Source organism: Platichthys flesus, chromosome 12 (genome assembly GCF_949316205.1).
Source record: "Platichthys flesus chromosome 12, fPlaFle2.1, whole genome shotgun sequence".
Taxonomy (NCBI): Eukaryota; Metazoa; Chordata; class Actinopteri; order Pleuronectiformes; family Pleuronectidae; genus Platichthys; species Platichthys flesus.
The window spans coordinates 16,602,453-16,617,849 of NC_084956.1; the positions used below are offsets into that span (position 1 = coordinate 16,602,453).

Here is a 15,397-nt window from a genome sequence, read left to right on the forward strand (position 1 = left end):
GTTATCCTGTCACCCTGAAACGTTTCAGAGCAGCTGTCCCGCTTCGACACGGTCCGCCGGGAGGCTATTTAACCACTCACACATATAGGGGTTATTTGAGCTCCTGCAACGGGTGTGACTGGTGCCAAACGTTTGTGGGAGCTGCTCTGTGAGTCTGTGCATGTGCGGCCGACTCCCCCTTTAACCTCTCGCAGCTTCAGTGCTGCGTGTCGTCACTGGTTGTCGTCGCCCTGCAGCAGTTTGTTTGGAGAAGGATTCAGAGATAACACTGTGGTGTGTGATGACCTGGTGGAGACACACAGTCCTGATTACAGCAGCTTCACTGATAACATAACGACTTATTAAACTTATTAACTGGGTTCAACTTCGACTGAATTAAAGCTTAGATTTTGATAAATACAATTCAGAAGCATCTTTTTTTCTTATTTAATATAACCGTTTTACCTGCACAGTGAAAGCTTATGGCGATTAACATCACTCAGTTTATCTTATCTGGATATTGATCTTCTTTCTTGTCCATAGATAATGGATGACTCGGGGTGAAGCTGTCGGCTCTGAGCCGTCTTTGTTTTAAAGCGGATGTTTCTTCATGGTGTTTGTGTGTGAGCTGTGAAACCCAGAGTATCACATGGGTGTAATATGGGAAATCATGATCTCCTGATCATGATTTGTTTGGCTCTCATCCAGAATGCATCCATAAAGTGTTTTTTATTTTGACCACTGGACTGAAGGTATTTAGAGAAGCCTCAAACTCTTTATATCTATTTGGAAGAATAAAATAAAATCAAGATGTTATAACAACTTTTCCAAGTCGCAGCTCTGTCCCATGCAGACAGCCTTAACGCTGCTATCTTTTTGTTTTGATTCAGAGGTGCAACTTAAAACAGATTAGAAATATTCTCTATTGTGTGGGTGTTGCCCTTTTTTCATCAGATGGGTTTCAAGAATTAGGGGTTTCTAAATGACTGTCTATATTTTCAGCACAAGTTGATAAATATTATTTATTTGGGGATGGTTTCCTCTTTGCTTTAATATATCCTCATAACGATCTCTTGATTCGCGCGTGATGAGCGTTTTCTTTCATCCTCCTCTTCCTCCCTGTGCTTCTCCTTCTCCCTCGCCCTCATTTTATTTCCCTGGCTCGCGGGGCTCGTACGCATTGCAGAAAATTTTCCAGCCTTTCGATTTCCCTCAGCAGCACTTCTTTCTGCTTCACTTGTTTCTTCGGCTGCGAGGCCTACATGCTGGTATAACACATCTTTCTCCTTTCAAACAACTCTGTCTCCCTGAGCATTCATCGTACGTGATGAACAATGTGTTTTACCCTCTCCACTTCCTCCCTGGGTTTTCCTCACCAACCCAAGTTCATCTTTGGCATGAGGCACGTTCACGTCAACTAGAGCGGAAAGTTTGAAGTCCTGACCTGACACTAGATGACTGACTTGACAATGTTCCATGATTTTTTTTTTGTTTTACTTAAACTTTGCTAACAGTGATTTCACTGTGCACTGTAATATTCAAATTGCCCAAGTATTAAATGCAAAAATAATCAGATTTTTGTTTTCCGGGACAACATAAAAATAGGGTGCAAGTGCATAATTAGTGGATTATTTTATAGAATTAATGCATGGACGCAATTTGATTTATTTCAGCTCTTGAAGTTAATTGTGAACAGAATTTAATAATTTGTGTGCATTATTGTTTATTCTCTTGAATTATTGATTTGTGCTCTTAAGTAAATAAAACACATATAGCTTAAATAATGCACTTGATTTGATATCAAATTTTATATTCACTCTAGTGAAAGATGTAAAAAATATATTACTTGAAATAATCTAAAAATCATACATGTTTTTTCCCCTGTGACAGTGTGTTGTATATCATCGAATATAATCTGTCAGTGACGACTGAGTGATTGATCACATTGTACCCTCTCTTCAGATTTCTGACCCCTCATCACAGTAATGATTTGAGCTTTGAGCAAAGATTGATTTTCGAGATTGATGCTTTTTAAAGGTAAACTGAAGGTATCCATTTTGTACGAAACAAAGGAACTGAAAAAAAAGGTCCTTCCTTTGTTATGTCTTAATCAGTATTAACAATTTAATAATGTCAGAGTAAATTTGAATACAGAATGATAATAGCTGCAGAACTCTGTGTTGAAGTGCAGCTGATGTAATTTGTACACTGTCTGAAAAAAGAAAAAGAAAACTTCAAGCAATCAACGTAATGTTGAAAAACACTTTAATTCAATAAAGTGAAGAAAATTATCGTTGATCCAACCCCTGACCTGGATTCGCACCAACATGTAATGCTTTCTTCCCTGATCCTTACCACATCCTTCCACCCAGTTTCATGCTAATCTGTCCCCTAGTTTTTCTGCAATCTTGCTTACAAACAAACCAAACTGCCATCAAACAAACATGGAGGAATGAAAACATAACCTTCTTGTTGTTGGTGGTGGAGAAAACAAACGCTTTTATTACAACAATAAAATCATCAATAATGAATTTTTCAGATGTGCTGCTCGGGTTACTGTCATGTTGGAGCTACAGGTTGCAGACATTAATTGGTCTTGTTCCATGAATATTGGCGTAGAATATTTTTTGTGGCTGCCAATACTAACTGTCAGATTTCTGGCTTCCGGCCCAGCAGCTGATAACAGATCTGAGGTGAATGTGTGACTTGCAGATACTGTCTCTCTTAATTCTGTCAAAAATGATGGATAAACCCTAATGACATTCAGTCAGAGATTAGACTAACCCACTGACCCGACCGTGCGTCCTGCGATCTATGCTGAAAGTTGATAAGGTGTCTCGGTATAGTTTCTCGTGAAATTTGATTCCGCTCTTGACACCTCTCTCTGCCTGTGCCAGCGAGCTACGTGGTGAAAGAGAGGCGTGGGCTGCTGATGAGCCCATTATGGTGGGTTCTGGCTGTCAGGCCGACTTTAAGGCGACTTGCACCTGACAGCCCCGACAGCCGAGCCCGGCTTAATGGGGTCGGCAGTGCAGCGAGCCGAGGAGGAGAATCCCTGTGTGCTGAGATTTTCCCCCTCTCAGCAGTTTCCCCCTGCGCCTTTAACCCACTTTCTGTCTCTTTCAACTTATTTCCAGTTACCTGGATCGAAATCCAGGGAAACTCAAATTGTTTTGAAAGTGTAGAAGTATAAATATTTCATGACTGTTGCAGCTCATTCGGGTGCATTAGTATGTTTGTTCTTAGCTTTTCCAGTAAGTGCGTATTGATTGGAATCAGAGCTGGGACTCTTTCTGTCTTTTGTGTTTATTAACCTGGGAAAGAAACAGAAGGAGAGAGGCTCACTGACGAATGAGAGTAATAGTTATCACCAGCTTTTAAAAATTGATCTAGATTCCACTTTCTTTTATTTATATTTAAATTATTTCATTAGTTCATGAAAAAAATCACGATTTAAGAAAATATCACCCTGAGCCCTGAAAAGTTTATATATTTTCTCACTGTTATAAGTCTATAGTCTAGTCCAAATCTACCTATTAATTAATTTGAAAAATATGAATTTTAAAGCTGCTGTTTCATGTTTTCTTCTGAAATTGTATCCATGAGGTCTAACAGCATTGTCTATTTTCTTCCCCAATGGACATTTCTATATATTAAAATTAATTATTGTTTACTTTGGTGTTTACTGGCTTTATTCTTACACTGCTGGGTGTATTCCTGCATGTCTTAGCACATCATTTTAAGTCTTGGCATATAACTTCCACCATCTGTCACCCAGCAAAATACCATAAAACTGGTGTGGCCTGGGAATAAAACCAACACAAAATAAACCACACCGCCACAGTGATACTAGGGGCAAAAAAGTCCACAGCATTCCTTTAATAATTCATTTAACTTCAATGTCATTGTGCCATTGTTTAACATTACTCCTTTTCAACATCCTTTGCCTTGAATTGAGAGTTTTTGTGTCCATAACATTCCCATTCCTCCATTCCTTGTTATCTCTGTTTGTTTCCCACTGTATCTGAATCTCTCCCTTTCAACTGCTCTCTCTGTGAAGGGCCCTCAGCAGGAGTGAGGATAGCACTGGCCCCGCTTATCTCTCTGAAATGTCACTCTGTGCAGATCCAAGCGTCTCTTTCCCTTCAGCCAGCGTGTGACTCATTGACAAAGCATGGCCTAAATTAACTGTATTGATTCGGTCGGACGGATAAATCTTCTGTAGAATGTGTGTTGCTGAGAGACGATGTGATGGTGGTAGAGGGTGTGCGTGCGTGCGTGCGTGCGTGAGTGTGTGTGTGTGCCCCCCTTCAAGTCTGTCTTTGTGTGTCTGTTTATATGAGTGTTGGATAGGAAGGGCTGCAGAGTGTGTGTTTGTGTGTGTGTGTTGGAGATGTAGGTCACGGTGCCTTTTCTGTTTGAACAGTATAGTACACTTGGCAGTTTTCTCTAAGATGTGATAGAGTGCACCTCTCTCACTCTCCCTCACTCACTCTCTCACTCACTCACTCTCTCTCTGTCTCGTCTGTCATCCTGTGGTATGTGAAAACACCTTATCTACTCACACTGTCTCTGCTGGGACTTTTCCCGGAAGTCATTCCCTCTGGCAGCTAAGATCCACACACACACGCACACACACAGCACTGCATGTCATCATGCGTCTCAAATGAAACCATCAACTGCATGCCACGCCTCCGCTGCGCTCCCAACGAAGCTCGTAACACCAGTGTACAGAGGAGGCTCGCTGTGATGGGAGTTGGCGCGCTACTTTGCGGCCCAGCTGTAGGTTTGGCGCTGAAGCAGAGCGCTGTCTGTGAACATTACTTGATGGATTGATTGAAGTGGATGTTGGGGATGTCTCTGCTGGAGTTTCCAACCCATCTGCTGCCTCTTATCCCAGTTTTCCACAGATGGAACAAATTCACGGCCTCTTCGGGGAATTGTACGAAACCAGTCGGTCGTACAGAAGAGGAGTTGTAACAATCCTGTGTCTAATAAATCATGTGGAGTTTAGCTCAGATGAAGAAAGAATGATTTATGAACTCAGGCTATGTATAATGTCCTAATCATTGACTCCTGAATACTCGTTTCGATTGATAAATTCAGTGTTGGTTCTTGAAATGTGAAACATCTTGTATCACAGTCTAGAACTCAAATATATAAAACAAAGTAGAGAAAAACATCCAATCCTGACCTTTGAGAAACTGAATCAGGGATATTTTCCACTTTTCCATTCATCAGCTCTCAATGGTTTCTGTACAGTTTCGGTTATCATAGCTTTTTTAACATCTGTGAAAGGTGTTCCAGAGAGTTGTTTGAGCTGTTTGGGATCAATTTGATGTTTTTTTTTCTTTTCAATATGCAGTTTCAGTGCTGGTAACGTATCAAACCAGACCTCTGATTCCTCACAATAGACTTGGAGGTGACTGGGACACTTTTGTTGCTCCTCGATCAGAAGACGAACTTGACACAGGATTAGATGGGCTTGTGCTTTCTTATTCTGTTTTCGTCAAATGAGAGGACAACAAAGTCATCCTTACTGCTCAATGCCTTTTTACCTCCTACTGCAAATTTTCAGAATAAACTATATGCATTTTTTTTTAACTAGGTGTACTGGTTGTGCATGTGCACAGACCTTAACTCTGTCCGTTCACTTGAAAACCTTAGGTCACTGAGTTATGCTGCAAGCCTCAGTCCACCGTCTTCACCTAGAAAAAAAACCAAGAACAAAAGAAGTTGTGATTAGATTTCAAATCTATGTGGGGAAATGAAACGAGATGGTTGCCACATCAGCTGAAGTGGCACAAATTGAGGTTAAGAGGTGAGGTTCCATCCCAAGTGAGACATTTAACCCTGACGCAGTGAAGTAGAAATCAATCATCTGGCAGGTATAGTGTCACCCCTGGAGCCCGTCTGTAAATTTCTCTCCCACAGTGTATTTACAGCAGAGAGAAAGGCCAATGTGTTTGTGACCTGTAATACACTGTGTCCAGGAAAAAGATATAACCCTCCTCTGAGGATTCCCCGAAGACGCCATCGATCGTCTCTGCCACCAGACCTGGTGGGAAATTAAAAACAAAACCACGGTGGACTAAAATTATAACACTGGAGCATTTTGTCATTGTTTCCTTATTTATTATTATTTTAACAAGTCAACTCAAGTGTAACAACCTTAAGCTCATGAATTGTGTTCACATAAATCTATAAGGAGTAAGTGAATCCATACATGATGAGCCAGTGCAAGAGTTCTGTACGACATTTGCCTGAAAGGTTGACAGATGTTGGGCAGATGTGAAGGTTCATCCTGCACAGTCGCTTAAGAGAAACATTGCATGAACCGCTTTGATCAGATTTATTTATCTCATTGCTGTTGGTAAAGTCTTTGGTCCCTGGGAACATAACAAGGGTTTGAATGGACTGGAAGTCTGTTTTTAATGGAAATCTGCAACTGTCCATCATTGGATGTGTCTGCGGACCATTGTGTGACAACATTTTAATTGTGGTTGTAGTCTACAGTACATCTTGCTATTGGGTCGTGTGTTGTTGCTAATGCTTTAGTGATTTTCTTATCAGAACAGCTTTTTAACTGCAGTTGCTGCTGGTGAGCAAGAGGCCAAACAATGAGAATAGTGATGGTTTTATCAGCGTATCAACGGTGTCTTCTTACTTTGCACCATAGCGTGTTGTATGTAAAAGCACTTGATAACACTACCGATATTGCATATTTATTTCTATATCTACCTTGCACTCATCGGTAGATGGGATTTATGTTACGCTTATACAACTTGATGTGGTCCACATCCTGACCCTGAAAGGGTGCATGTCATTTTGTGACTCAGTGTGTGGGATCTGGAAGACGACCGGTGGCCTCTAACCTCTCATAGCTGTTTGAAATGGCCCTGCATTCCTGCCCATTACATTGATTCAGAATGGGCTTATATCTGCAAAATAATAGGTTTCAACATGAGCTTTGTGACCTACCTGGACATTGTATACTTAGAGTATTAAACTGCCTTGCTATGATAGTCATTTTTTCACTATCTATTTATTTTGTTTGTGTCCTTGTTTGTATTTTGGGGTTTCTTTGCTTAAAGATCAGCATTTGAGATTTAAGGCGAGGGGGCATTTAAGGCAAATGTATTTATCCTTGTCCCACCCTAACACAGCCTCACTAGATGTCTTGTTTGACCTGCCTCTCCGCCTCGCTGCGTCTTCGTTCTCTTTTTTTTTTTTTGCTGCCTGTCCGTCAGCTCGTGCCACCTGCAGCTGAGGCAGAGGTGATGAAGAGATGCACAGGCAGCAGGAGGACAGGAGCGGTGGGATGAGGAGGGTCAGAGATGGAGGGATTACCCTTGGCTCATCTTCAACAGGCTTCTTGATTAAACATTAGTGAAAGATCTCTTTTTACTTGGCTCCAGTCCTGCCAGAGGCCATGAACAGACACACACACACACACACACACACACACACACACACACACACACACACACACACACACACACACACACACACACACACACACACACACACACACACACACACACACACTCTCTTACTCTATCCCGCAGGTGTAGGTATGTTCAATCGACTCCAGCGATGAACCGTTCCTTATGGTCAAAAAGCTTGACATGATAACATTGTGCAGATGAGGGCCTAGCTTGATAAACTATGGAGATGGCTACTGGTGTTCATTGTGTTGGTTAACCAAACAGGAAGTGAAGATGCAGTAGCCAATGATACTCCTCCTGTGTCTCAATAAAGATGTTCTTATCGGCAGCAATCAAGAGAGCTGTGTGAACGTTACTGGAATAAAAAGTATATTTAACTTGTTTTGTAAGGCCGGATCTGGATATAGATGATCATATTTAGACTGCTAACCTATTCTCATTGAAGCTGTGGCTGCCCAGTGAATATATAGCATTACAAAGTTTATGTTTGTCTGTGCAGATTTGCTAAAACAGATAATATCAGTGTTCAGTAAATGTTCAATGGTCAATTTCATTTCATTATTTGCTCAATTATAAACAATATAATATTGCCGTCCTAATTATCAGCATCAGACACTGAAACCCCCACATCAGTCGACCACTAGTAACAATGTGAAACACAAACAGAAACATGCAACTCTAGCTAACGGCAATGTGACTCCATGCTTCTGATTTAATTGATTCCGTCTTTCCTCCCTCTGCCTCTGCATATCATGACCATATCGCCTCCCGCAAATACTGTGACTGTGTCACAATAAAATAGAATTGAGTGAATTTGTGACTCATGTTTAGTGAAAGTCACTCTACCCATTTCCTCCAGTGACATGTGGGTAACTGGAGCAGAAGACGTGTCCCTCACACAAAAAGTGTGTCCACAGTATCACGAGGGAAATAAAAGATTCAAGTGTGCGTGAGGATGTGTGTGCAGCACATCGTGTCTTGTTCTGTATACGTGTCTCACTGAGCTGATGGAATATGACTGTGTTTGTGTGTGTGTGTCGGTGTGTCAGATTAGTCACTAATAAGAAAAGGGATTTTCTCAGCGTTGGGTCTGATAATTTTACGACAAAATAGTTCACAGCTAGCCATTAGTGTCTAAACACCACATTCCACCACACGGCTAAGTGGTTGCTATGGCGCACACTTAATGATCGGAAAAAGCAGTAAACTGTTAACAGCAGCCCAATCCTAACTCTCTGTCATTTACTTCCCCCTTTCTTTCCCCCCCTCTCCGTTCCAGTTCTGTCCATCCAGGCTGCTGCCATCCAGTTCACCAAGGAGCCCAAGTCCCAGGATGCCTTGCACGGCCGCAGCGCCATGCTACGCTGCGAGGTCAGCGATCCGGCCGACATCAGCTACGGCTGGCTCCACAATGGCCAGCGCCTGGAGAACAGCGAGAGGCTCTTCCAGGAGGGCAGCAACCTCAAGTTCACGGCGGTGGATCGTCAGCTGGACGCAGGGAACTTTGAGTGCGTCGCAGAAAACGCGGCCACGGGAGAGACCCTCCACTCCACCAATGCCTCCTTCAATATCAAGTGTGAGTGTTTCATTTCAAGGCTCATTCTGAAAGAGAAAAATAGCCCCTTTGATTTCCCCTTTGAGTGAGAATTTGCCAGCTGACAGGGTTTCATAATGGCAAACAAGGATGTGCGTCCAGTTTCTGGATCAAAAACGCAAAACAAAAGTGGCAGTATACGATGACAGGTAGTATGAGCTGAAGGAATGTTTCCACCTTGTTGCCTTGTTCTTTGTGGCTTCATCTCCCTCTCTCCAAAGGAAACTGGATATGTGTGCCACCCAGCATGTGTTTCTTGTTGCTTGTACTGTTTTTTTTTTTTTTTTCCTGCGTTGTGTAACACTCTCTTCTCCTGTATATACTCAAAAGGCTTTTGTTTGGATACTACTCAAGAGAGTCATTTACCTTCTAGCTATATAATTATTTAGGTTAAGATTTACACTGCACTTCTTTGCTGCAGGCTTTTCAGTCAGTCATTTCCTTTACGTTTTTGTCGAGGCACTTTAGTATCTTGATTTTTTTTTTTTTTTTTTTGCTATAGCCCCCAAATCCAAAGCTCAGTGACCCTCTCAAGTTTCAGGGGAAGCCATGGGAATTCTGCACAAGGTTGTTTAGGATAAATAAGAACCTTGTTTGTGTATTGTGGAAGGGCCTCAGGTACCAGTTGTTACTGAAAAGCCTTTGTGTCCTGCAAACACTGAGTGATAGTGATGGCCGTCAAAAAACAAAAAGCAAAGCGGTTTGAAAAATGGCTCCATCTGGAATATGTTGTCCTCTCTCCGTTCAGCCGGGAGGTTTTGTCTTTGCGGTGCTGTTGCTAGTTCAAAGGCTGATTACAAGAACAGATGAGTGTCCAGACCTCCTCGTAGCAAACTGGGAGATTAACAGAGAGGGGCAGGCAGAAGGAGAGAGCTGAGGGTTAGCCCCTCCTCTTATGATGCGCCTCCACCAGCGGATGTTTGTGGTTTGTGATGTTGAGCACCGATTCTGAATAGTTAAGAAGAAGAACATGAGTTTTACGAAACCTCATCTGATCTGAAGGGAACTGACTTTATGTGCTGCAATTAAACACGATCCTGTAAGACGGCCAAGTCCAACTGACATACTCCCACAGATTAAAAAGAAAAGAAAAACAAGTCAGACATGAAACACCAGTTCTTAAGAGCAGACCCAAAATAAACTGTATTATCTGCCAGGTCATAAGCATTCCCACGCGTTGGAAATAAGGGCCTGTTTTTATTGGAAAGAAGGTGCTGTATTTACTTTTAAAAGTATTTTTTATTTTTCTTCGTTGCACTCATTACAATAAAGGAATTATGTTTATGTAAGATGTCAAATGTACATTTATCCCATACATGAAGACTAGAGTGTCAAAATCTATTCTGGTAACAAAGTGCGACTGGATCACAAACCTGCTGCAAGAGCTGAGCCGCCTTCTAGACACACACACAATACAATCATCTTATTCCCTTTTGGCCCTACTGCAATCATCTGTATTTTATATTAGTAAATTACTGTGTACTGTAAAAGATGTACCCACATTACTATCACTGTAATTATCCAATTATTTTTAATTAGTGTGATATAATTGTTGTATATTCTGCACTTTGGGCTTTAGGTCGTCTTTCAGCTCCTTCTTACAATCTCACCGTTTTGTTCGACTTTCATCACTTTGTGGGGTTCATTTCTAGATACAGCTTCAGATTTGCACAATACAATATAAATATAAACACAGGAATATTAACTAGTATTGACTGCTTTTGATCAGCGGGATTCTTCCCATGGCCAAAATCCTTCATATAATTGCTGTTGCTTTTTTTTTTGCATTCAAATCATGAACATTTGTTTATGCCCACACTGAGCCTGCACGTCACTCACCAGCTTGGTATATCCAAGTTTAATCTAGTGCTAGCACTCAGTGGTGCGCCGACCTCTGTCAAGGCCCAACAGCCAATGAAACCACATTTAAATTCACCAGATACATTTTCCTATCTCGAAATCTTAAAGATGGTAAAAAAAATGTCCCGACTGCGCCCCCTGATCCGGGTCTGCACCAATATTTAATGAGTTTTTCTTTGGGCCATGTCCTACCACTCCAATTTCATGGAAATCAGTTGAGTAGTATTTGCATAATCCTGTTGGCTAACTTACTAACAAACACAGCTGAAAACATAAATTCCTTGCCGGAGGTATTAATGCTATATGAGACTGACTGCTCTTGAAAATCACGGTGCAAGTTTTCCTTTGTTGTGTAGCAGCAAATATGTCCAAGTCGGTTTCTCCATCTTTATCTGAGGGTGACCAGCTGTGGATGTGTCTCTTTGCAAATGCACATTAAGCACACAACCTGATGCTGGACACCCTGCGAGTACACATTTGTCAGATATGGCAATGGTATGTACAAGCAGACATGAGCGGCAGATGCATTGCCAGGAGGCAGACGTTCATGCATGTACAGTTTGTAATCCATCAAACATCAGTCTGGAGATTATCAGTGAGATTGATGCGATAGCCTTGCGTTATCAGGTTGATAAGAATACAGCATCTTGAGCGGATTAAAAAGACGTGTAAGACGAGAGACAACGATATATATGTTCCAGGATCAAACACACAAGGTTCAGTAGCACAAAGTAGTAAATCATCTCTTATCGCTTTGTCTGCCTGTCTGTCTGTATCAACCCCGTTTGTCGGTCTGTTGTAATGCACTGGCTGTTTGTCTCTGGATCACTTTAGGTGGATCAGACAGTATTATGACAGATGTTCTCATATTTCCCCAACATACATTTAACGGGCAATAAAGTCGCATGTGGTTTTAAAGCGAAGACCCCCTCGGCAATAATCCTGTATGTGCGTTCGCTCATGTGTGTGCTAGTTTGCGTGTGTCGTAGTTAATGTGGGTTGTGAGGAGGGGGGTGGGATGGGGGGTGTTCCATATGTACTGTACATGGACTGTACCAGAGTAGCTTTTACCCCCTCCCCCCACTGCAGAGAGAGAGAGAGAGAGTTAATTTATCCTTCTCTCGAGGGTGGGTGGTCAAATCCTGCCAGTCGAGAGTTATTCAGAGTAATTATCTCCCCTCTGTTTTGTCCAGTAGTGGTTTTAGCCCCCCTCCAGCCCTTTGTCCCAGCCGGTCACTAGGCATCAGGGGCGAGGGCCGCGTCCAGCAGAGGCGTGGGGGCTCAGGCATCACCATTGTCAAAGCGCGTTTGTTGGTCCTGGATGCGACGCTTGGCTTGACTCTCAATAATAATCGGTAACAAGATGAAGGCCGACACTGTTTTTAAGTTCACTGACTCGGTTTGTAAGAAGAAGGTAATGAAACTGCGGAAACACAGGCAGCCAGAATTTCCTCTCGGGTTGGACTTTCAAATCGCAGAGCTACGTGCAGACGAGAGCGTGCACACACACACACACACACACACACATACGCCATCCTGAATTAATCACACAGCTTGTGTCCTTAACCTACATTTGTTCAGCAGATGCATTTTATAGCATCCTCGCTGATGGCTAGCTCAGCTGTACTTTTTCGCAGAATCACTTTTTTACCTTCATCCTGTCATCGGCGAGGTGAAAAATGCAGCTCCTCGTGCCTAATGACCCCGGCTCCATCCCTCAGCCTCTCCCCTGCAGAGTGACTTTGCTCCAGTGTCAGTTTCTTTCCCTTGCCTCCTTTCTTCCTCCTCTATCTGTCATGTTACAGCAGCAGCATCATGTCTGAATCGCCACAGTTTGCAGCGGGGCCTTTTGACCTCTGACAGCCGCAGCTGATAAAATCTGACACATCGTCTCAGAAGGCGTGCTGGGCTCGTCACGCATCTCCCAGGACCTTTTTTTTTTAAAGCAAAGTTAAAATATGAAACCACTATACCACATGTTTTAGTTATTTTCAAACCCATATGGTGCTGCCAGTCAAATCAAATCCATAGCACTTGCCTTGATAACACAATCCAACCTGCCTCTTCTCCATGGCAACAAATCAGCTCATTGAGTGAAACATATACACACACACACACACACACACACACCTTTTGGCACACTGAGGGATGAACGGTCCAAGCCTCTGCCTTGACAATATCCTCGCAATTCATCTGTTATCATCCGTGTGTTGATGGAGCTTCCTGTTCTGTCTTCAACATAATAATTATACTCCCCTAATTACGGCGTTAGCTGCCAGGCCCGCTCCAACACTTAGTCATGCATTCTGAGAGGGATTACAGGAAAGTATTTGCCACTAATAGGTTATGAAAGAGGGCCTTCTGTTTGTCGAGCGGACAGCTGGAGAAACCTGAAACTGTGAATAGAGCTACGAGCAGAGCAAAGGTTCAGAAAGTGTCACTGTCAAGGAATCCAGGTCAAATTGGAAATTAAATTTAAAAAACAAGAATAGGTTTTAACCTGCTGGAGGAAAGAATATGTCTGGAGGTTAGAACTTTCGAAATAGTCATGAGGCAGTTTTTGTTAAGAAGTTCACCTTGTTGTTTTGTCTGCATACATGAATGGATCACACGTCAGTCAAACTGTGTGTCTGCTACAGTGATGACTTTTTCACTTTTTATATAGTTATTTTTTCCTAATCTCTTCAGCATTACTTTCCTATTACGTTACTCGCCCACTGCTTTACGATCTTATTTCAGACACCTGCTGTTTTGTTTTCAACCATGACAGACATACTCCACTCAAGGATTATGTACAGAATATCATTTTTAATTTCAGTCTCAGCCCTTGGGGTTGATGCTTTGTCACCACCTGAAACTGGAAACACCAACGTGTTACTCAGGCAGGTTGAAACAAATTCTACCATTTAATTTGCAGATGACTCTCTGTCGTTGTGCTGCAGATGATAATTGTCCCATCAAACTTGTCTCACCCTCCTCGGTGACTCACAGTCTCCCCTTCTTTTTGTTCCCTATTGCTTCTATTGCACTAATAGCAGGTCTGTCTTAGTGTCTGGCTCCAGGTCCCCATAGCTCTGGATGGCCTTCATCACAACCTCGTCCTCCTCCTCCTCCTCCTCCTCCTCCTCCTCCTCCTCCTCCTCACTAACTTACTGGAGCTATTGACTGGAATGGCCTTGAGTGAGACACACTAACAATTAGTAACCTGTGTTGAACTGCCATGTGTACACATGCTCTCATGCTGAGGGGCACAGCATCATTAGGTGTGTTTCACTCCTCACCAAACCATATAGGCACAAACACTCTCTAACACACAGTAATATTAGCACACACTTGTTCAGCATAGCGCACACATTCCCAGTTGTCGGGGCATCTGTGTTGAGATGAAGCTAATGAGCGGTGCCTGGCTCAGACGGGGAAATAAGCCAGAGGGACGTAGGCCGCGTTGCCGTAGAGACGACTTCCCATGATCCTCCATTGTGCAGAGAAGTGCTGGGTTCCTGTTTAATTCACAGTGACAGGTTTTCCTCTAGCGCCCCCTCTGACCTCAAAGGAGTGCTGCACCCCCCCCCCCCCCCCCCCGCTCAACTGTCTTAGGGGCAGGTTCATGCTATGCATATTTCATAGGTTCCGAGAGGCAGCCACGCTATACAGTCATAGGAATGGAGCTCAACATGAGGGAATGACACAGATAAACACACACACACACACACACACACCTTACTAAAAACCCCATTGACTCATGTATAATCCAGGGAAACCCAAACAACGAGCTCGCTCACTGGACGCATCCTTATTCCCATGTAACCACACAGCGTGTAGAGTTACTGTGTGCTGCAACCACTGCTTAAATATCATCACATAAACAACAATTAGCCCTTGTTCTCATTCAGTGTAAACTCCTAAATATTTGTAAAGTCAACACACACAGCTGGGTGAAGGGGAATCCCCACAAGGTACACTGCGCCTGCACTTTATCACGCTGATGCATCAGATAAAGCAAATAGAGCGTTTTTAAGGCTGATACCAAAACAGGTCATCACACTTGGAATTATTGAAAGAGGGGATGAAATACCTCAGTACATCATGGGATACATATATACTTGTCTACCTTGGACAAACCTTGACAAATGGTATTATGTTTCCCTTTTTTTGATAATTATTTGACATTTCCTGACATGTGTATTATAAATGTCCCCGTGTGCTGGGTCACTTCCTGGATGGGGAAACCACGCAGCTCACCTCATTCCTCCCTGCACTGTGCTGCATTCAGGGGACAGCTGTCACCATCTGTTTTCTGAATTTGTTTTCTTGTTCATCCGTCAGTCAGACTCCATCGATCAGGTTTTACATTACACCAATGTTCAAGAATTTGATTTACTGAGAAGTGAATACGATAACTAAAACAGAAATATTCTTCCCGTGTTTATGGGCTGCTCTGACAGCACAGAAGTCGTTTTAACAGTCATTCCATGGGCTGTCCATTAAACGTCCATAAAAATCAGTGTAAAGGCCC

General features: G+C 42.6%; 1 protein-coding gene across 2 annotated transcripts in view; it reads left to right on the forward strand.

Moving 5' to 3' along the window:
• Nucleotides 1-15,397, forward strand: part of ptk7b (protein tyrosine kinase 7b) — a 75,934-nt gene that overhangs the window by 43,054 nt on the left and 17,483 nt on the right. For both annotated transcript variants that reach the window (XM_062401485.1, XM_062401486.1), the window contains exon 2: nt 8,707-9,003. In XM_062401485.1, coding sequence (XP_062257469.1) covers nt 8,707-9,003 — 297 coding nt within the window. The remainder of the gene's footprint in view (nt 1-8,706; nt 9,004-15,397) is intronic.